The sequence below is a fragment of the Mercenaria mercenaria genome, chromosome 10 (assembly GCF_021730395.1).
Source record: "Mercenaria mercenaria strain notata chromosome 10, MADL_Memer_1, whole genome shotgun sequence".
Taxonomy (NCBI): Eukaryota; Metazoa; Mollusca; class Bivalvia; order Venerida; family Veneridae; genus Mercenaria; species Mercenaria mercenaria.
Window position 1 is genome coordinate 43,207,077 of NC_069370.1, and position 24,838 is coordinate 43,231,914.

General features: G+C 33.5%; 1 protein-coding gene across 1 annotated transcript in view; it reads right to left on the reverse strand.

Moving 5' to 3' along the window:
• Positions 1-583: 583 nt before the first annotated feature.
• LOC123561759 (protein sel-1 homolog 3-like) overlaps positions 584-24,838 on the reverse strand; it is a 65,447-nt gene continuing 41,192 nt past the window's right edge. Inside the window, exons 21-24 of the mRNA XM_053516891.1 lie at positions 3,663-3,769; positions 2,856-2,983; positions 2,482-2,584; positions 584-1,294 (exon numbers count right to left, since the gene is read on the reverse strand). Coding sequence (XP_053372866.1) covers positions 1,193-1,294; positions 2,482-2,584; positions 2,856-2,983; positions 3,663-3,769 — 440 coding nt within the window. The 3' untranslated portion in view covers positions 584-1,192. The remainder of the gene's footprint in view (positions 1,295-2,481; positions 2,585-2,855; positions 2,984-3,662; positions 3,770-24,838) is intronic.

Genomic DNA, 24,838 nt, shown 5'->3' on the forward strand with positions numbered 1-24,838 from the left:
CGTTTAAAGCCCCAGTTTCCTTTATATAGCTTACTGACAGTTCCACTTGCTTTTTGTCCGGTTCTTAATTATGTTGTGTATGTTGTATTTCATTTTGGTGGCCTTACTATCCGTATCCCTGAAGTTCTTAGCTACCAGAGAATATTAAAAAGGTAATTGAAAACATTTCTAAGAAGATTCACTTTGAATGGTATATACGAGTATATGGACATCTCTTTTATTTTGGCGCCGATCAAAAATATTACAAAATTAATAAGTTTTCTTGAATTGGTTTTCTAAAATTTCTAAGTAATGCCGGAGATATTGACTTAAAGTATTTGATACAGTGGTGACGGAATTACTGGAAAAGTTTAAATGTGGATTTTAGCCTCACTCGGGGCGTTGAATTCTTCATGTGAGGAAGCCATCCAGATGGCTTGCGGAAGGTCGGTGGTTCTACCCAGATGCCGCCCGTGATGAAATATTGCACGGAGTGGCACCGGGGTCTTTCTCCACCATCAAAGCTAAAAAGTCGCCTCATGACCCATAATTGTGTCGGAGCGACGATAAACACAACAAAACAAACAAAAATCCAAAATTTGGTTTGTATCCCTAAAAGGATGCTATAAGGGAACGTTATTCTCACTAAACTTTTGTTTTCTTTTTTCTGGAAGAAATCGAGAAAAGAAAAATAATATTTATCTAAAGGCGATTATAGTAAATGACCTTCGCTTCTGCTGAAATCTACACTCCAGCGTTTGATTATTTATTTTGGTCATATTAGCGGAAGGAAAACCCACATATGATTGAAATAAAACTCACACCTGATATATATAATGCTTTCAGTTTTTCAAAATTAATTAGAAATCTGGCAGACATGTCTTGTGACAAATCTAATATCGAGTTTGAACTATCTTTGTAAAGGGTCACAAAGGATCATTTGTGCAAAACTGTTATAAAAATCGGACAAAACTGTTTTTGACATGAAGGAGTTTTCAAAACTGCTATTATATACAGTCTTCGTAAAGAGTCACTCAAAAAACACCCCTTTGTTACAGCATCACAGCTTATTACGAAACGACTGTTGTTAAGTACACCCTTTTGGTATTGACTTTGCAATGTAGTATTTTCAGTTGAGTGATATATGGAAGTGCTTTATGGATAAAGTTTTTTCTGCAAAGATATGCAACAACCTATGGCACAGTAACACAGGCTAAATACTGTCCGTCCTGTCAATATGACTTCGTAGATGTGTTCGAACTAAGACATATACTGACAAAGCTGTCGTAGAAGCTATCCCTGTGAAACTTGTTATCTGAAAAATAATGAAACATTTTGTTATTCCTTACTTGTATAATTAGAGACAGTTTTAGTTAACATTCATGGGGATTTCTACATTTAAAGTTAATATCTTGAGATAAAACATTTTTGTGAAAGATGAGTACAGTGTATCTTTAAAGTACTAAATATTCACTTTGCGCTGTCATTTTATATATAGATTGTTATGAATCATAATAACTGTAACTCAGCTTTTGAGCTTTCTAAATAACAAACTTTTTTTAACGTTTTCAGTGCTATCATGCTATTCTTCAGTCGTTTATAATATAAAATTATGCTAAATAAAAGAGTTTGGGAGAGGAGTTTTATGTTCAAATGTAATAAATGAACATAACTTTATCAAAATATTGCTGACATATTAAATTACAATTCTTCTGACTTTGAATTTGCTTTGCACCACTGGCACAGATGTTTCTGTGAGCCTATTTATTGAGATTTTTTTTTAAAATTGCGATGACAAAGCCACATGTCACTTGGTATGTAACCATGCAGATAATACGTCACACGATTGAAATGAACTTCCAATCCACTGAAGGGAAATGTATGTAACTCAACACAATCATGTGACGATGGAAAATTGCAAAGAGATCAAGTGCAAAACACAGAAGTCTTAACTCTCTCTTGAATATTTATGAAATGACTTTATATAGGATTCCAAAGACGCGAAGTAGAAGGCGTTAGCACGGAAGAGAATTTAGAAAAAATCTGAATAAAATGATAGAAGACAAAAATGGAAAAGAAGAAAACAAGAACCAATCTGGATTAAATATGATATAATCTCACTTTTTGCTTAACCTCTCACATTTGTATATATCTAAGACGGTAACTACGGTATCCAAAATGCGAATTTCATGTAACTTGGTAGAGATCATAGATTGGATGAGCGGACATTAAGAAGACAAAAACCATATCTCTGGTATCTGAAATATTCTTGGTGCTAGGTCAATCAAAAGTAACGTGGGTTGGCCGCCCTGTTTTAGCTAACTTTAAATTATATACAGAGAATATACAAGTGTCATGATTACATACTGCTCAACGAAATGTAATACCGGTATTGCTTTATTCGAATTGCAGTGAGATGAGTCTTCTATCCTTCGACGCTTTCACTTTATGCGTATCGGACATTTTACACGTACTTAAATCTCATGAAATATATGTTGATACCTTAATTGCAATTTGATATTTTGTCCAGAAAGCCAAGGCCTGCACTCTCCAAAGTGCTATTGAGCATGGTACATAAGCTTCTGATTTGTGAGAGTCTTTGCATCTATAAATAGAAAACGAACCTCGTTTGATCATGTTACAGCTTTTATTAAAAACTAATACGCAGGCGTTTCATTTATGATTTTATTGTATGTGTTTTTGTTTCTTTTGACATCACTGTGATTGTATCAATAGTTACACGAAATTGAATGTAGCCAAACCGAAGAAAAATACACTTACATTGTATCTATGGTTTTTTATAATGATATTGTATTTTTTCATCATAATAATTATACACAGAATCTGTTAAAATGTAAGTAAACAACCCAACGCACCGTGTGTATAAGTATTCCAGCAAAGTAATATTATTTGATATAAATCTTTCAGGAACTCGCAAGTCACGTAGATGTTTTCTTGGTACTTCCACTCCCTCCTCAATCATAAATCCCAGGTTGAATAATGCCTGAAAAAAATAAAAACTTCTGTCTCATAAGGCTACGTTTAGAACAATTAGTACTCTTGCTTTTTTACGAAGCAATGGATACAGTAGTTTCAAAACGGCACGAGCCGTATATCAGGATAGTTTCAATATAACAACGAAAACCCAGCAGAACTCTTCAGATCTTACTCTCTTTTTTTTCACAAGTATATGTATTTATAATGAAACTTTTATGTTGTATATTCGTTTAATAAATACTTGGCATTAAACTTTGTGTAATCAAAATACTACTCCTGAAAACAGTACTTCATATTTTTGTTACAAGAAACACATTGGGAGACATGCAAATTGTACATAAAAGGTCGAAAAGGGTACAAGTGCATATAAACAAACAAGCAGATAGCTTCTTTGGCTTTCAACCTTCGATATGCTTCGACTGTGTCTTCGACAATTACATACAAGTGTGGTTCTTTATTTGTTTTATAGGTAATTTTCTGAGAAAGATTTTCTAAATTAGTTCATATCCCCCACCTTAACCTATCTTTTAAACAGAATCGCTTGAATGAAAGCGACATTTAAGCTGACTGACTATAATCTGAAACAGTTCATAATATACCCATTAAGTTATACCATTGTTGTAACATTCACTTTATCCTAAGGATTTCAAGCAGAATTACTCTAAAACTTAATAACTGTCACATACCTGAGGATCATGCTTTTTAGCTGCTTCGGCATAATAACTGGCTGCAAGTTTACTGTCTCTAACACCTTCACAGCCGTACCAATAATAGTCGCCCATTTTTAAAAGGGCTGGAATAAATGGAATATTTAACAATATTATATACACACATATAATGGGCAAAGTTATTAATTTACTTGATCTAGAATAAGTCCAAACACAATGACATGTTAAAGTAAAATTAATAATAAGGTTGCTTGACACTACTAATCTGTTTGACAGAACAGCGGAAGGTTTCATTAAAAATTAATTTATTACACATTAGCAATTAGCATCAACCATTTTTATCCGCAGATATTTGGAAATTTAAGAAAAATCTACGGTCTAAATAATATTTAGAGGACTTTCTTGTACGATTGAAATGATTTCAATAAGCGAACTTTAGATGCACTATTCTCACGAGTGGCATAGCAAAAATGTAAATCTGGTGTTCATGACTGAAAATTCTCATTCTAGTACTTCAAAAATTTTCTGAAACAAATGTAATAAATATATCATTTGTATGTTTGGCATGATTATCTTACATTTTGATCATTTGCACAACACATTCAAAAAAAGCTCTTACAAAAGAAGTACAAAATTTAACATTGTTTTGTACAATACAGCGATATATTAGGACTAGTGCCCGTTCTAAAATAAAAACATATTGGACAAGTCGGTCTAATACATTTTTCGAGTCACTGTTTGGAAGAGAAAAAAAGGTATAGAAAAAAAAAAGTTCAAATACATGTTTCAAATATACGAAGATGCATGCTTTAAAATTATTAATACAATGAAATATTTTATCACTCGTAAATTCCGCTTATCACAGAGGTCAATAATTAGTTACATTGAGGTCCATATAAAGTGAAATTTACCTTTAAAAACTGACAATACTGCAAACAAGCATGTTTTCAATGTATACAGTATTTGATTCGTTAATATTTTAAATGTAACTGGTTATAACACAATACAACAGTGTAATATCCTGTACATTATGTTTTATATCGTTTGACAATTTTTTTTGTGAGCGGATCTAGATAGTACAGACGGGCTGACTGTCTGTAAAAAAGTCTTATAGAATATCTAACATTATTATTTCATTAGAAACTAACCATACTGTCTTATCAGTGTTGTCATAAAATAAAGTACTTACTGTCTGATGATATTGGTAGATATCCTAGCCTACGTACCTAACCAAATTGATATTCAAGAGACACAAGCTTTATGTTATGTCCTTAATGCAAGTTTTTACTAAATCAAGGGTCATAACTCTGGTCTGACTGACTGAAATCCAAAAAAGACAAAGGCGCACAACTTCAAATGCTGTACAATGTTTCTATTTTGTGTTATCCCTCTACTTTTAAAACTTTTTGACGTACATGCAATGCAAACGTGCAGGCCCTATATGCATATTTATGACTGCCAATTGCCAGAACCCAGGTCAGGTTGAGTGAAATGCCAAACAAAACTACATGTAATTATCTCATGCTGAATAACAATCCTATGATGTTTGCAGACTCTAGGTAAAATATCTTTTTAGATATACATGACACAAATCCGGATATGCGTAGGGATGACCGGACATAGGGACGGACGGACGTACGGACAAGAATAATTCAAACAGTCATTGCCCAAACACTTGGGATCGCAATAATGGAAAGTTAACCAATTTCAAACTATACAGTGTATTTAGAATTAACTGAAAGCTTAAATGATGAAAACTCTCATTGCTATTCTCATACGAAGGATAACTCGTAAACGTTGATTTAAAATTAATAATTCAAACGGGGCCTTTCTAGTTGCGTCAAAAGCTGTTGAAGCAGAAGTTATAGATATATTTAGTGACGATTGGGTTATGATTGAGACGGTTAAATCTTTTTTATTCGTTAACAGCGCGGCATGCAAAACTATGCAGTAATACAATGCTAAAAATCTTCGAACCAGGTGACCTGAGTTACAATATGCGGTGCTTGGTATGATATAGCAGTTGAATATTTTATATTTCATGCCATATCTAAACATTGACTTCGATCGGAATTACTGTTATTGAATCCAATGTACATTATGTTCTTAAAGCGGTTTAGATTTGAAACAAATATTGAGTAAACATAATTTATATCACGTTTAAGACAACTTCATACGATAATTGCCACTGCCAAACAGTCGTGATCAATGTTTATACATCCTGCCTCTTATTTCTTATAAGAAGAGCAGCGTCTGTTACCGTGAGGGGTGATGTCATCGAGCTTTGGACGGTGCGAATATTCTACGTGACGTCATGACACAAGGCAACACCATTTGTCCCTTTTGTAAGTGTGTTTCATAGTCGTTCGCTCAATACCGCTTCTGTCCAGTATTTTTATATCATTTGACAACTCATTGACTGTTTCCTCTTGTTCTACTTTTTGTCAAAATCGCGTCTTGCTAAACATATGTACGTGCCTACAATTTTTTCTTTATCAAAAGCATGTCTTGCCAATAATTGCTATGTTCCTACATGTTAATGTTTTTCAAAAGCAATTACATAGTGCCTATGAGTTGTACTTTTATTAAAATCTTTCAAAGAAGATACACATGCATACAAGTTATTCTTTTATCAGAAGTCATATATAAAGTGCCTACAATTTTTTCTAGTATCAAAACACGTCTTGCTAAACATATATTGTTTACACCTAATGAATGAGATGAAGTTCATAATATAAATTTCTTATTATTGCAGTTTGTCTTCTTCTAAAATAACCATTTATTGACAAGCAAAATGTAAACGTGCCGACAAGTTGTTTACTTCAAAAGTATTTAGCACATTTTGCTCTTATCTCCAACTAAGATAAGTGGAAAGCTTTTATTTACGTTCTGTAATTCGCTGCTTAGCAACTATTTTTAAAAAAAAAATCATTAGAGTAAGGGTTTAAAACCAATATTTCATTTTAATGTAATACAGTATATAAAACCCAAATTTCATGTTAGGATGATTAATTACTATATATAGTTTATGTAAGCACCAAATTAACAATTTTAAGTGTACATACAGTACTAATTATTAAGTTCTAAATATACATAATTAAAACATGTATATTTAAATACCCCTAAACAATGGATATTTTAAACAACCACCTGTTATTAAGTTACATTTAATTACGATTGTAGCACTACATACACAATTAATTAATTTACATATTTAGCCAAATGACATTTAGTTTGATGAAAACTATCCATATTAGAATCTAACCATAGAATATTTTAGTGGAAAATGAGCAATGGATATCTTATGAAACAATACTGGTAGTATTTGTATCAGTTTTTCATACAAACGTGCTTAGAGAGTAAAGTATGGCTACTGACATTTTTTTGAAATACATGTACTAGAATTTCATAACAAGAGCACCGCCTTGCGGGTGCTGACGCTCATCTGATTTTTTTTGTGTAATAGAAATATTGTCCTACCCATGATTTTCTAAGTCTAAAATGGGCCATCATTCTTGCAAAAAACAGGATAGAGTTATGTTTCTTGATGTTCAGTGTCCACTTATGATGGTGAAAAACTGTTGCAAGTTTTAAAGCAATAGCTTTGACAGTTTATGAGAAAAGTTGACTTAAACATAATACTCAAACAAGAAAATGATTTTCTAAGTCCAAAAGGGGCAATAATTATTGCAAAAAGCAGGATGGAGTTATGTTGCTTGCTGTACAGTGTCAGCTTATGATGGTCAACAAGTGTTGCAAGTTTCAAAGCAATAGCTTTGATAGTTTAAGAGAAAAAGTTGACCTAAACATAAAACTTAACCAAGAAATCTGATATTTTCTAAGTACAAAAGGGGCCATAAATCTTGCAAAAAGCAAGATGGAGTTATGTTTCTTGCTATACAGGGTCAGCTTATGATGGTGAACAAGTATTCCAAGTTTCAAAGCAATAGCTTAGACAGTTTAGGAGAAAAGCTGACCTAAACATAAAACTTAACCAGGCAACGCCGACGCCGACGCCGACAACCGCTCAAGTGATGACAATAACTCATCATTTTTTTCAAAAAATCAGATGAGCTAAAAACAAACATAAATTCACACAAAACATTAATCATGCATAGGCAAAATATTAGTTTACAGATACCTTATAATAAACATTCAAAAGTATTTGTTTTAGCTGTAGTAAAGTACAGACCTTACGGGTGTTTTTTTTTCTCCCAATGCGACTTCTACTGATGGGCTTTCTTGAATTTTATTTATTATTTTAGGACAAGATTTCCATCACAAGTACACTTTTATGAAAGTACATTGTATATCTGATAATTATTATACATGTTACATTTAACGAAACAAGTAAATGCGAAATAATGTACATAAAATGAAAACTCCGTCGACTAGAATATTAAAGAATCACATTTAATCACGCATTACCGCTTTTTTCTTCCCTGGAAATATATACTAGTACAAGTTTGCTATTATTGTCAGTGTTTTTTTTTTTAATATTTGGATACGTACGGAAGAGTGGTAGTTCAACCAAGGTGTGCGACCGTGCCTGGCAACCTTGTGCCTTCATCCACAAAAAAATATCTTTCCACTTTAAATTGCTAAATATCAATAAAATATCAACTCTCGTATAAACGTTGTTGAGTTAAATAGTATGGCCTTAGTTTTAATTCTAGGTTAATTAAAGATATAAATGGGAAATGTATCATCACTCTGAAATGCCAACTAATCGATTCTGTAAAATCCTTGACCGCACCTGTTAATCACATCTCACAGATTCATTTCATAACATTTCTTGTTTTCTTAAAACACAGTACATTTATATTACCACTTCCGACAAGATATATAAAAGACAGTGGAAGGTCTTATATCATATAAGCTCAGATCTTAGCAATGGACAGCGTTGAGTCGGCAACTTCATTGACAGATCATGCAAGAGAATGGATTGGCGGCAAGCTCGTGAGAGTCGGAAGTTTATTAAGGCCACAAAGAGCACAATCGGACCATCATATATCTCTTCCTGCAGGCCAAGAAAATAGACGTAGACGTGCATCGGAGACAGTGGCATATGACGTGGACTCTTCCTATTATAACAGACTCAAGGAATATAGTTTGAGAGCTTTTGGCGGACAGAAGTACAATGAAAAATTGGAATCATATGATATAAACGAAGAAAAAGCGGTGCATAATCATAACAGTAGTGAAGGTTTTGGGAGAAACAAAATGACAGAACCTGCTCAATCATTCAGTATATCTATATCTTTAACAACTACAGAGGGTGTGCCAAACCCTTGCATCCGTCAAATAACAAGAAGACATAGTGATGTGTTGAAAACAGAAATCGGCCGACGGACATCAGCTGAAAATGGAAACAAGTACGGTAGTCTCAATATCCTACAACCTATTCCTGGAGTGTCTAATGTAAGTTTGGACTTCGAAGAGACATTTGATGAGCAACATACCTCTGGAATGAGTGAAATAATGTGCAGGGAAAATGTTAATATGCCGAAAATGCCACTTCAACAAACAACAGCAGAGAAAGATAATCCTGCAAAAATATGTATACACGAAAATAAGGAAACAAAATCGGAGACTGACGAAACTTTTTCAAAAAAAGAATTCTGTGAAAAGCTTAGAAATATCCAGAACAAGACAAGCACTTTGTCTAGCAACAAGTGCAAAGAAAAGCCTCAATCATCCAGTTGCAGCGTTGAAACGAACGAAGCAAAAGATAAAATGGCATTATGTATGCTGCCAGGAAAGTGTAAGCTTAAAGTAAGAGGGGAAATTACACTTGCTTTGCAACATTTCAAGAAGTCGCACCAGCTTAGAGTTGTCTTGCTTTCTGTTGAAAGCTCTACAAAGCACAACAGGAACATGTTTTGCAAAGTAAAACTCACTGGGAACAGTTCATCGCAAAAACAGAGAACTCGTCAATTAAAATCGACCACTGGAAATGCCGATTTCAAAGAGACGTTTTACATGGATTTGGAAAAGGATGACATGAAAGAAAATGTACTTAAAGTACAGCTTCGCACAGTGTCAAGATTCTTTCAACGACACTCAACAGTTGGTGTGGCGTATATAGCCTTAGAAAATATTGATCTTACCTTTGACACAACAATGTCAGTTAAACTACGGGACCCAAAACAATCTCGACAGGTATGATATTTATCTTTTCTATCTTTCGAAAATAATCATTATTTGTTTTTCTCACATGAAAAATTAAGACTCATTCAAACAAAATAATAAGCCATACAGTTCGATTCAATTTTAATTTGATATCGACTCTGACAGATCTTACATCTTTTACAATTTATGTTCAAAAATTACATGTACGTAAATTGAAATAGCAAACTGTGATTAACATTGGTTTAGACGGTCTGAACGATAATAAACCACATTTATAAATAAGCACTGCGTTCCATACAGTTCTACATTGTCAGTTCTAAAGAACATTCTTTTGAAAAGAAGTGACTATAAAATTTTTACAAAAATATTTTTAAACCATTTGTACTAAAACAAGAATAAATATCTATTTTAAAAGAAACAAGACGATTATTTGTAGGTTTCAAATGAAGAAGATATGGAAATAGTTTCTGACAACAGATTTATAGATGTCAAGGTAACAAAACTTGTACAAGATTTGGATCATCCAAAGACCAGGTATTTACAAAAAATATTTGTTGTATAAAAAATATGGAAACAAAAATGAAAACGAATGGGAATATATTTTTTTAAAAATCTGAAAAAATCCTCATCAGGATTCGAACACACAAAACGATTTGCTTATATCCAATTGTTATCTGCATTTCATCCGACTGACCTGTGTTTCAGTATACTAACTGGATAGTTAAAATGAAACAAATACAAATATTTACTTGTCAAGTAATGTGCAAGCATTATGAATTATTATTTTATCCATTTTCATAAAATGGACTCGTCCTCGCGTTTCGGCGGGAATCACGTTATCATTAGGGATTAGTACCAGATCTCGTGTAAATAAAAATATTCATTATTTTCTCACAGAATGTGAAAGAGTAGCTTTAAATTTGTTTTTTCAATATTAATTTTAAAATGGTATTAGACATTGTAATACCAAACCACAAAATAATTTTGTATGTTATATTTTGTACAATTAATGTTATATAATTCTACGTTTTTCTAGTACGAAAACTGCGAAGTATTCTCTGGAACTTTTGTCAAACTTGTTCGACAATGAGGTTATAAAATACCTTCAGTACATACTGATTTTTGCCACAAAAAAATTTTGAGGGGATTTCTGTACTTTAAGGCAGAATGCAACACTTTGCGAACTTTCGAGTAGCGTCTTGAAATTTTGCATGTGTAAAGTTGACCATATTTCAAACAAGATGCAGTTTATTTATAACCAATAGAGCCAACCAGTTTTTGTACACGAGACGTCAAAGTTGACCACCAAAGCCCGTTTTTGAAACTGACGCTGCCGCGTGTCCTTGGCAACTTTTACGGGTACTCCAATGGCACCAGCCAACACATTTTCTTAAATTATACATTATTCGACGAGAATTATTTTTCCCTTTATGGTGATGTAAAAATCATTGTATTACACCGATAAATCTCTGAAAAATGGAAAGAAAATCGCCGTTTTTGACTAAAAATTGACGTTCAGTTTCGCAGCATTTTTCGGCTTTAAATAAGCATATAACAAAATCCCTGAATTAAATTTTTGATTTTTTTCAATAAACGGTGTTTAAAATGTATACCAAGTCCAAATGACAAATAAAACTGGGGGGTCACCGACTTAGATTTTTCTGTACTCGTGATTTTATTTCCCCCACCCCCATGCGTAAATTTTGTACCATAATTCGACGTCTGCAGATACGTTTGAGACATCATAATTTGGCCATTGTGTTTAGCTTATCAGCTGCACCATTTAGTGTTTTACTGGTTCTTAAAGAACTTTATACAAAACAAGAACAAACATCTTGTTCCATGGCAAGACGTTTATATATAAACAATGATGAAAGCATATTAAAAAGTGAAATCTTAGTACATTTCAATATATTATATAACGTGCCACTGGTGCAAAAAAAAAATCCGAAGCGTTTGGTATCTTTAAATGCGTCAAGTAGACACAATGTGCTATAATTAAGGTGGAATGCGCCTAAATTCGGAAGTTATTTGGTTCCGTTTCGACATTTTGTTTAATTTAAAAACCAGCATATTCCTCATATAATGCATATTTGACATTTTGGTATTTCTGTAACTTTTTTCTCCGCAAACCTTAGACGTCCATTTTTGATGAACCGTGATTTCACGTCCGTCGAACTGTTTTCGTAAATCGTTCTGTTCAGTCAACAAGTATCTGCATTTAAAATGGTATATAATTTGTGGTGACCACTTAACCTTAGACTCGATATATGACGTTGCGTTTTGAATAAAAATATACTTTAACCTTGTCTAATGTAAAACCCTAGCAATATAATTTGACTAAAAAGTAATATGATGATGAAAACTTTATTTAATCGCAATGAGTATTTGTTTCTGTAAATCTTCATTTTAAGATAAACTCTACTTTAAGATCAAAATTGCCTTTAAAACTCTGTTACCGTGGGCGAAATCATTACGCTGAATTGCATTACTCTACCCCTACCCAGATAAAAAATACGTAATTAAACGGGTTCTCGTATGTCTTGTGTTCAATTTTTAACCTATTTTAAGAAGAATTTAGTCAAAAGAGTCCTTTACAACTTTGCAAGGATTTCTTGAATTAACTCTTAAGTTCATGATTATACATGAGTGATACACACGACATTGTAAACATTTATAAAAATAATAAGAAAAATTAAAAGCCCTAATATCGTTATGTCATCATGTTGGAATAAACATCATAAGCTTTTTTAACTTTATTTATAAATTTTACGTTTTGGAAATATTTCGATTGTTTCGAGAGTAGTTAGACACCCCGATTCCAAATGAAGTGCAGCCACGGGGAAACAGAATTTATATTCATTGTACGGGGGCTGTTGCTCTGAAAAGGTTAATTTATTAACAACACTAGATAGAAACACCATCCTTTACAAAGAGGTTTTAGCTCTCCAGAGATGTGCTTTAAGAAAGGTTATCCTTGTATTCATAGACTCGTAATAGAAACATATTCCATATACAATATTTTTCCTAATATTACAGACCTATCAAACATAACAATTACGAGTAAATACTCTGCTAAAAATGATAAATATTCCATCAAATAAAAAAGAAAGAAAACAGTTTGTTTGTTTTAGGTATAGCGCTGTTTTCTGATACGACAGGCGGTTAACCTAACCAGTGTTCCTCAACAAGTAACTTTCAACTTCACCACATAAAATCGGAGGTGGAGGACGAATGATTTCGGACAGATACCTTCCACCAAATTGTCAAGCCCTACCCAGGGATCGAAAAAGCGATTCATAGAACTGAGCTAAGCGGATGGGGTAAAAGAAAGAAACACAGAAATAGTGGTTGTGGTGGAAACTCGCGGTTAAACATGTATAAGTCTATGTTGTAATTATCTATATAAGCAACTCAAGAATCGTAACTTTGTATATAGGACCGACGGCTCAAAATTGCTAGTCCTGGTTTCGTATTTACGAGATACTAGGATTTGTACCAGTACATGTATATGTGGAAGATTTTATTTTTTATCTATTTTTATTTTCATAAGCGTCTGAGATGTCAACATTCAGAATGTAACAATTTTCAAACAATTTAGCAGTTCACTCATCAGAATGTTATAAAGCCACGCTTATGCGTTCATATAACTTTAGCATAGTATTCAAAGCGATATCTCTTGTTGAGCCGTGCCATGGGAAAACCAACATAGTGCATTTGCGATCAGCATGGATCCAGACCAGCCTGCGCATACGCCCAGTCTGGTCAAGATCCATGCTGTTCGCTAAGGGTTTCTCTAACAGTAGGCTTTGAAAGCGAACAGCACGGATCCTGACCAGACTGCGCGGATGCGTAGGCTGGTCTAGATCCATGTTGGTTGCAAACGCACTATGTTGGTTTTCTCATGGCGCGGCTCATATCATGATTGTCCTGGAACTCATATCTCAAATAGTGCCATCTGCTATAAAATATCAAAATACTCTGACTAGTAAAACCAAATCCCGCCATCAAAATATGTGAACATGTGCGTGGAGCTGATAATTAACCGGAAGAGACCATTGAAATTAATCTTATTGTCATGTGTTACTAGGCTGGAGAAGTAAGAAACGAAATAGTAAAAATGTATGACATTGGGATGTGCGGGCGTGCGTGCGTGTGTGCTTATGGAGGAACTTAAAAATATATGAAATTTCTGTATGATACTGATCTATGATATTTTACAATAATTATGCTTTAACTTTTTGTTTCAAATGTGAAATCTCCGAACTATCTACACAAATGCATATGTATGAATTCTTCATTTTAGCAGTGTATTACAACGGAAAACTTGTTAAACTGGTACTTTGAATAAGAAAAAGGTGAGAAAAAATCATTATTATATAGAAAATATATTAAAAGCGATTTTCAAAATGGCTGAATTATGATGTCTCGAACGTATCTGCAGACGTCGAATTATGGTACAATTTACGCATGGGGGGTGGGGGAAATAAAATCACATGTACCGAAAAAACTAAATCGGTGACCCCCCAGTTTTATTTGTCATTTGGACTTGGTATACATTTTAAACACCGTTTATTGAAAAAAATCAAAAATTTAATTCAGGGATTTTGTTATATGCTGATTTAAAGCCGAAAAAATGCTGCGAAACTGAACGTCAGTTTTTAGTCAAAAACGGCGATTTTCTTTCCATTTTTCAAAGATTTATCGGTGTAAAACAAAGATTTTTACATCACCATAAAGGAAAAAATAATTCTCGTCGAATAATGTATAATTTAAGAAAATGTGTTGGCTGGTGCCATTGGAGTACCCGTAAAAGTTGCCAAGGATACGCGGCAGCGTCAGTTTCAAAAACGGGCTTTGGTGGTCAAATTTGCCGTCTCGTGTACAAAAACTGGTTGGCTCTATTAGTATAAAATAAACTGCATCTTGTTTGAAATATGGTTAACTTTACACATGCAAAATTTCAAGACGCTACTCGAAAGTTCGCAAAGTGTCGCGTTCTACCTTAAAGCCGCCTCGATAGCCTAGTGGTACAGAGCGGGAGGTCGTGGGTTCGATCTCCGACCGCGTCATACCAAAGACGTGAAAATGGTACCAGAGTAGCTCCCTTGCTTGACGCTCATCATTTAAAGGGAAACTGGCTTCTCTTCCGTCATACCCTCGTGGCCATGGGTTCTGTCAGGAATGAGGTGTCAAGAGTGATTAATATGAATTGTAAAACTTGCTTCACAATCGATTTAAAATGAGTTATTATCAGCTACTTTTATACTAGTAATGAAAAGCACTTTTTACCTAACAAAACAAAATACATTTATTTCCAATGACGCTTGCATTGGTGTTACCTTCATATTGATTCACAACCGAATAAGAAGATTGTCTGGGATCGCGTTTCTAATTTCAAATCATAAATATTATAATTAATAAGGCGTAATTGATACCACCTATAAATTAGAAGCTTGTTACACCTGAATTTTGATGCTTTTGTAGGGCAGATGCACCCTAGTAGTCTAAATTTAAATGATAAAACTTGTAGTCCAAGAAACATAATTTCATTCGTGTACAATTCCTTATTGTTATAAACTGCCAAATTTCATAACATTCACCTTTTATATCTCCAAAATACTGTCTGGACTAAAAAGTTCAAAGAAAATTCATTATCTGCCGAAATAATGCCTTTCATGTTTTCTTCCATTTCATCAGAATTTTTATTTTTGTTAAAATTTATTTCTGTATATTTAAAGTTATTAAAGCTATTTTTCTAAAATACGCACAAATGTGATGTGACAAATTCGTTCCCCAAAAGAGATATAGTTTATTTTAATTTCAGTTTTTAAAAGTATTTTGCATTAACCAAGGTTAATGTCTTAAATGTAGATACAGACGGACGGGACAGTGTTTTTTCATTACCCTTTCTCCTACACATTCGTTTGCGAGCTTTAATAAATTTAGAATCTGCTGTACAGCAACAATTTTGCATAACAATATCATCAAGGGTTTTACTATATTTTGTAAGAGTAGAGCATTTCTATATTTTAAACGAATGTTACTTAAAATATATCTTATTTTCAAGGTATTCAAGCAAAAGCAGACGTCAGTCTTTGCCCCATATTCACAATAATGGCGGCTTCAGTGATACACGAAAGAGGGCTATGACACTAGAGGATACAGTTCGCAGCACAGCGAATCAACAAAAATCGTAAACATGTTAAGGTAGTAAAATGTTATCTCTTGCATTGCCGCAACAGCGACACTTGTTCTCGAAGTTGTTTAGGTAAAGTTTAAATCATTCGCAAAACTCTGTATGGTCAAAAAGAAATGCTTAGAAATGAATTTTGTTAAATGTAGTTTTCATACACTTTTGGAGATATAGTTACACAGTAGCAAATATGAAGTATGTGGGAGCGTGTTTTTGTTGTAAAAGTTGTTTTCCCTACTATACTCAGTCTGATATTTCTAATTGTGACCCAAAGCCATTTTCATAAACTGGGAATTTCTGAATTCTAATGACATATAATGTCCGAATACATGTACAAAAGTTTCAAAATATAGTTAAAAATGCACTTTTATTTGTATCAAATATCTTTGCAATAATAATTATAAAACCAAATGACATAGACACATATAAAATACATTTGAATACAACTGTAGTAGTAAACAAAATGTATATAAGAAAATATCACGAAAGGTTTTTGCAATTTCAAATAATAAACACCTATTTTTTGTTTTTATTTTTGTTGATAGCTGATATAAGAATGTGTTTTATGAAATTGTTGTTAATTTGTTGTCCACCATATGACAAATTAGATGTATTATGCACTGGGCAGTGTATTTATTATTTCGAGATTTTATCGTCGTATGTTGTAACTGTGTTACATCAACATCTTTTAGTCTGATTATCCTGAAAATCAAGCATGAAATGTTAAGAGTGTTGTCGCTTTCTAGTTTTTCTCATTAGGGTATAATGAGGTCAAAGGTCAACTGAGTGCATTCACAAATACTCTATACCTCTGTCCATGTAAATATTCTCATCTACCACGAACCTATTTAGGTTTAAACATTCTGCCTTTATGTCTTTAGATATGTAATCAAGAAATTTGATAAATGAATCAGCAAAAACGATTTCCATGCTAACTGACATATTTATTAGAGGTTGCCTTCATATCTGGAAAAAGTGACATCTGATGCCGAAGTATTTATGTATGTGTCAAGTGTGGAAATATTTGGGGCCGTGACTGTCATATCATAGCGATCATTTAAGACAAAGATCAAAGACATTTTTAGATATGCGAGGGGCATACCACACATCATTACGGTAAACAGACTCAATCAAACCTAGCTTGCTATGTTTTTGCTCGGCTGCGTTTTACGCTTCTAACTAACCTTTTTATAAATATTATCAATTGAGAAAAGAGTATTTTGAAATAGTAAAACTTAGACACATTCCACGAAATAACTAAATCATTCTAAATAGACCGTTGATATTTTCATGTGTACTGACATAGATGATGTTTTAACCATCCAAAATGATGTTGTGATAGTATCTAAGTGATATTTCATGCGTGAACACAAGTTCAGAACAAGAAGGGCAGAACACAAGCGGTTTAAAATTTAAAGAACAAATACAAGTGAAGATGTTTTACTTACCTGACTTGTATTTTTGGGCTGTTACGGGCTTTCATTTCTAATATGTACCACAAAGAAGTACTTTAAGCTTCTTCAAAAGCATACATTGTTCTTATGAAATGTGACATAAAATGAACTCCACAGATAGCTATTGTATATATAATAAGTTTGACATTCGTAGAACCAGTTTTGTACCAAAGACGTAGTATAAATGTCAAGTTAGCATGCATAATACGTGAAGTGTGGGATTAAGTTATGATAATACGTGAAGTGTGGGATTTATTTCATAACTTATAGGACAAATAAATCATTTCAGCACAAAGCATCATTTTGCATGCCATTAGAATATTACAAAATAGAAAACGTGGCAAACTACAGATCGTACAACATGACATAAACGTAAATTTGACGTGTATTTTTCACGTATTCAGAGACCATTACTCTGGTCTGGCACAGTAAAATCGCAAAACAGAAAACCAGGTATACAACATCACATGATATATAACAAGAATATATTTTTAAGACTCAAAGTCAAATACTTTTTGAGATACATGACACAAACTTTTCTTATTAATAAATGATGTCATTATCAGTAGTTTGCAATTTTATGTCAGAACGGGAAATATATATGTCTAACTTTTCGTTTTTAATTGAACTTATTTCACGACTTTGTCATAAATGTTAATGAAAGATGTCAGGCGCTTGGTATTTACATCTGTAAAAAAAGCCGATTTTTTACAGAATTTTTACAGATTCAAAAAACAATTTTCTGCGTGTATTCAAGGCGAGTTAACAATTCTTACGTTTCAGTTTATAAAAAAATATGTGATATTCAACTACAACTTAAATATAAACATGATAAAAAACAGCGTTAGATATGTATTTTCTTAGGGTCTGATTTTAGCTGTTTATGAAATCGTTTTTCATCTGATCAAGTAAATAATCTGTAATAAAGAATAAAGATCTGGTAATTAAAACTACATACATATTCATACATATAATTCTTGAGAATAGGTTTATTGTGAACACAATTTCCTCCTTCTACCTATTTTAAATCATTTGAATTCTTTTTGTAAACGAAAACTTACTTCATTTATCAAAATATTAGGAATTGATAATTTAGTAACACGTGTAATATGCACTTTTTCCATGTATGTTTATCATTGTTGTTTTCCAATTCGTATTGTTTATTGTTTATGACTTTACTGTTATATGATTTTAGGCATTTCTTTGTACGTACGTTATGGTACTGTGTCCAATAAATGGAAATACAATAATATGGTTGTTTCACTCCATCACTCCGTTAACCCCTTCTACAAAATGGCCCCAAGACAGAAATTGTACCCCGGTCTCCCGCATGACATGCCGATATACTAACAACTATACGGTTCGTGCACAGGGGGTTGGGGGAAAGGATCTACATAAAGACGTAAGTCCCTGCTTCATCACTTCAACAACTTAATAATAGGAAAGGTGTTCTTCACAGACCCGGAACAAGTCCAGCGGTTGATTATTACCGAGACGTACAGAGGTATTGTATTTCGACGGGTCAACGTAGAAGTAGGCCGTCCGGGCTGCGAGAAGTCACTATGGCTTACTCGCCAGAGATTTCATTAGTCGGGGACTGAAAATGATATTAACTATCGTATATTTTCATATAAACCTTGATTTTGTAGGAATCTCTCAAGTCCAAGTTACTGAGCTTAGGCCTGGCCAATGCAAATAAACCTGCATGTATTTTACTTAAGCTTGAGATGGTACTTAATAGGATGTCTTATAGGTATAGTGAACCATTTCACCAGTAAATCAAAGGTTGTATCTTGCATTAATCAGAAGGTTACTACTACGGCTAAAGTGCTTTAAGATCATTTCATGATATAGTTATCTATCACTTTGAAGAACAAGGTCGCAGCTTTGATAATAAATATATCGAAAAGCTCTGCAAGTAAGCTATTGTCCGCACAACCCGTATTAAACCATATCATCCCATGCGAAACCCTTTTGCAGAAAGGTTTAACCGTACACTTCTCCGGATGTTAGGAACTTTACCAAGAAAGCAAAGTATTGGACAAAGTAAGTGACAAGGTGAGCTATTGTGACCGCTTGATGTCCGTCGTCCGTCGTGCATCGTCCGTCAACAATTTCTAAAAAAAAATCTTCTTCTTTAAAACCGCTTGGCAGAATTACACCAAACTTCACAGGAATGGTCCTTGGGTGGCCCCCAAAGAATTGAATTCCATGCAGAACTCTGGTTGCCATGGCAATCGAAAGGAAAAACTTATAAAATCTTCTTGCCCAAAACCACAGGGCCTAGGGCTTTGATATCTGGTGTGTAGCATCATCTAGTGATCCTCTACCAAAATTGTTCAAATTATTTCCCCTATGGTCAAATATGGCCCCGCCCCGGGGGTCACATGGTTTATATAGACTTATATAGGGAAAACTTTGAAAATCTTCTTGTACAAAACCACACGGCCTAGGGCTTTGATATTTGGTATGTAGCATCATCTAGTGGTTCTCTACCAAGATTGTTCAAATTATCCCCCTGGGGTCAAATATGGCCCCGCCCCGGTGGTCTCAAGTTTTACATAGTCTTATATAGGAAAACAAGTTTAAAAATCATCTTGTCTGAAACCACAACACTTAGACCTTTGATATTTGGTTTGTAGCATTGTCTTATGGTCCTCAACCAAAATTGTTCAAATTGTACCCCTTGGGTAAAAAGAGGCCCTGTCCTGGGAGTCCCAAGTTTTATATAGACTTAAATAGGAAAAAGCTTTTAAAATCTTCTTGTCTGAAACCATAAGACCTGGGCTTTTGATATTTGGTATGATGCATTGTCTAGTATTCCTCTACCAAAATTGTTCAAATTATGCCCCTGGGGTTAAAAGAGGCCCCAGCCTGGGGTCACTTAGTTATGATGTGAGTTATATAGGAAAAATACTTTAAAAATCATCTGATCCTATTTCCAAGACTGTTATATTATAATTACCTGATGTCCCCAAGTAATATGATGTCACTTGACTGTGACCTTGACCTACTGACCTACTTTCTTGTTTTTTAAGACACAGCCTTGAAATTTTGATGACATACACAGTTTGCACACAAATCGTAAAACTGAATTTCATTGACCATGAATGTGGCCTACTGACTTTCTTAATATTTTATCATCAGTTTGACATCATTTGAAACATGTAGCTCATATTGCGATCGATCCAGGGTCATCATGACCCTCTTGTTAATGTGTTAATGTTTTGGCACCTTGATGCTTTTTCTTGTTACGACACCCAGAAATAACAAATCTCCTCAACATGACACATATATCAACAGACTGCAAGAGCACCTTAGTTATGCCTACCATGATGCAATCGAAGTTACATGTATCAGGAAGATGGCTGAGCAAAATATAGTTATGTACGATCGCAAAGTTACAGAATCCTGTTAGAGACATCGCGTTCTCGCCCCTCGCCTTTCAAAGATGTACTATAAAAAAAACTATTTTACCATAAAATGTCGTGTTTTTTCTACGATTGTGAAAACAGTGCGCGAAACAAAAAGTTGAATCTCGAGAGATTTTTTTATTTTCCAATAGACATATAGTACTAGTATATTCATTCGTTTTTGAAAAAAAGATAAGATGATATGATGTAACGATCCTTTTTTTTTCTAATGCATCTATGAAAATGCGAGAACGCGATGTCCCTAACAGGATTCCGCAGCTAAGTTTACTTCGTCACCTTATATTGATTTTGCTACGTTTTACAAACACTCTAGATATATACTCCATTCAAGAACGACAACTCGTGCTGACATATTGGAAACTGTATTCAAAGGATTACACATCTTAGACCGACATTCCAATTAGGTAACTAAATAGATTTAATAAAATTTGAAGAATTATCGAATATGGACACCCCCCTCCCCACCCCACCCCTCAAAAAAACAACAAAAAAACCTGCTTAGTGTTTTCTTTTCAAATGTTATTCTGAAGGTCAAAGTTACGAGATATTGGTCATCTATTGATGCTTACTTTCAACTACCATCTAGAATGTAGAAGACATTCCAAAAATGTGAGGGAGTTAGTAGCAAAGTTAAGTTTCACCTGCTTAGTTTTATTTTATCAAGTATGTTTTCATATATTTATACGTATTATGTCCTTACAGTCATCGTATCAGTACTCCGAGGTCCTGTCTGTACTCTGTGATCCATTGTATTGTGTTGGGCTCCGTGTTTGTTTTATCGTGTCCAGTCTTGAGTCAGCTGTACCAGGATTCCCACGGTCAGAGAAAAGGTCACGGAGATTGTTTTTGCAAGGTCAAGGAAGAGTCAAGGAATTTTTAATTAGTCAGTAAAATTTTGAAACTAGGCAAACGTCAGAGAAACTGATGGCATTTTATACACAACAACAACTGTAAACGCTTTTTTTTCAGTTTTAAAAGAAATACCCTTTACAAGTCTCCATTTAGTGTGAAAGCAGTTTGGATATTAATTGTCTACAATCCTTACAATGTTTCATTTTGTAGATTTTTGAACAAATTTTATAAGTGATTAATGGTCACACATACGCAAGATAAAACAATACTATGGGGAACAACCCAAGATACACGTCCATACACACATACACACACTGAAAAAAAAGACACCCGGGGACGCCCGATGGCCAAAAGTATGCTAGGCACGATAACGCATTCATAGTATAAACAAGAGGGCGCAAATGCAATGGCGGGTAACAGGGATGAGAAAGGAATAGCTCTAACCCTAGTGACAAAATACCAGATCAAATAATGTAAAACATATTGAACAAAGTCAATCTAGAAGTATAATTACAAAGGTCATTTCAACAGTATTCTATGTCAGCATCTAAGGTTTACTTTAGAATTCAGGTAATGGAGAAAACATAAAGAATACTGGAGGTAGAAGAGATGCAAACAAACTGAATACGTAGAGTTAATATCAAGACATGTTTGGCATCATAGTTCTTAATATTTATGAATAAAAATGGGAACTTAAACAAAATATAATCAAAACATTACTACTATTATACATATAGTTATCATTTTACCAAGACGGTTAGTAAGAGTTTGGTGACAGAGAAGATTGAGATCATGCTCGTAGGTGTCTAGCAAAGCTTCTGTGAATACGAAAGGTTTTGGTCGGGGAAAACTTTAATTTGGTCAAGTCAGGAAATAATCAAGGAATTTTATTTTATATGCTTTGTGAAAACCCTGCGTACATAAAAGGTTGTTTTGTAAAAAGAAATATTTTCTGATTTGTCACCTATTCTTTCTGTACAAATTATTTTACGTAATTGTTCATTAAAGGTGCCAGATAAAGACAAATAAAAAACATAAATCTTTAAAAGAAAAGAAAAAGCTTACACATTTTGAAATACACTACTAAACATTACGATAGCCGTACAATATTCCCTTGAAGTCAAAACATGTGCAGAGAAACGAATAATTGTTTGTTTTTTTTCATTTTCTTAGACTGACTTGGGTGGTCATTTTGTCCTACTTTCGTGTTTATCGCTTTTCCGTAGTCGTTGGAAATTCTTCGAGATCAATTAATTTTAAAATTAATTCAATAAATATCCGTTTAAAGACGCACCACAAAATATCTGTATTCTTTAGAATTTCCATCACGGTAATTATATATGATTTGCATGAAAAATATGAGATGTTTCAAATTGACAGTGACATATATTTTTTTTGGTTATTCTTGAACATATTCATGACAATTTGGTCAGATCCGATACAGTGGGTCATATTTTTTTCAGTAAATTTGAAATCTCAGCTACAAACTCTGGTTTCCATATAATACTCGTTCGGGCGTTAGCAGTGGACCTTTAAATTATTATCGCACGAGATGTATCATTTAATATTGTTATATTACAAATCGTATTGATTCAAATTCTTTTCTTGATTCTACTGTTTTCTGTTTTAGTTGTTTTTTTCGTTATACGTATTATACTGATACTGTGTCCAATAAATGGAATAACTACCCTAAAAAAATTTCACTCCGTTGACTTTTACTACATATAAAACTTGTTTCCATAATTCTTAGGCAGTTAAATACATATGATAATAGATATTCACTGGTGTGTATATGTACCTATATCTAGTATATATAAAATAGTCAGCTTTAACAAGAAAATCTTCACAAGGTAAGGTCAAAGTTACTGGACATAGTTTCCTATGTGAGGTGTATGATATTTGTTTATGGAAAAAAATAAACAATAAATTTGTCACTCACGTCGAAATCGCCTGCACAGACAACGAACTCAAGTAAAGCATATAATAACGCACGTGTTTAAATGATTTTTATCACATTATAATACACCTCGAAATAACTAATGGCATACGAAGGTTTATTTAAATTAAAACTCGTTTGTTTTATTCTGGCACTACTTTGCATTTCGTGATAGATAACGCCCTTCAATTTAGTTTTAGACTGTGATGGTATAGAGCTTTTTCCGCAACTAACTGATAAGGAAGGATGTATTTCTAACAATTCCGTTTTTAGAGTAACAGTCTGAGACTAGCCTGCCATCTGTATGTCCATTAGAAATAAATAACCAATTACGTATATTTCATCAGTAGTACAACAGATTGTTGGCACTTCAATAAATCAATAAAAAGATTTCTTAGAAGAAACGAAGTTTAAAATAGCAGATTCGGTCTGATTAAGCATATTTATGATATATTTCGACATGTGCAAATCCTCTCACGTATTTTCTAAAACGATACAAACGCTAACGCTTCTCAAGTTTAAAAAAAATGCAAAAAGATAAAAGATCGATATAGTCTGAATAAACGTCTTTATATATTCATGAAATGCACGATATTATTATGATGGCGTCATTTCATTTAGATTTATTCGTGAAAGTGCCGTTATACGTTTAACTTTGGCCACAGAATGAATGTAATGTAAAAAATGTACTATAAGCACGTGGGTATGAAAATATCTCTGTTTACAAACGTTTACCTTCTTATAAAAGTCGATTTGACTGATTAAGTTCGTGACAAATAAAGAAATGAAATGTGCAGTACCCAAAAATGCACCGTCGCACCTGCTTATTAAACATACACTCTGCAATCACTTTTTAAAGTTATGATCCATGTCATGTGTTATATAAGGATTTGTTATATTCTGTTAATCCCTCGTATCTAGGCTCTTACACATTTAAGTTTTGCTATTATTTCTAATATTGTAGCATTGTAAGAATCGTCCGTGTTTCACAAAATATCACAAGCAAATATTGTCTTCTTCTTGAAAATATAATTCCGTAGTTTTTACATAAACTACCGTTAACATCCGACATGCAAAATTCCTTTCGATCACGATACTATATGAATTTTCAGTGCCTTAGTTATCTTGACGGTCATACAAGAAAATACTTCTTTAAGTTATTATGTCTTCTGTAATCCAATTTTATGCAA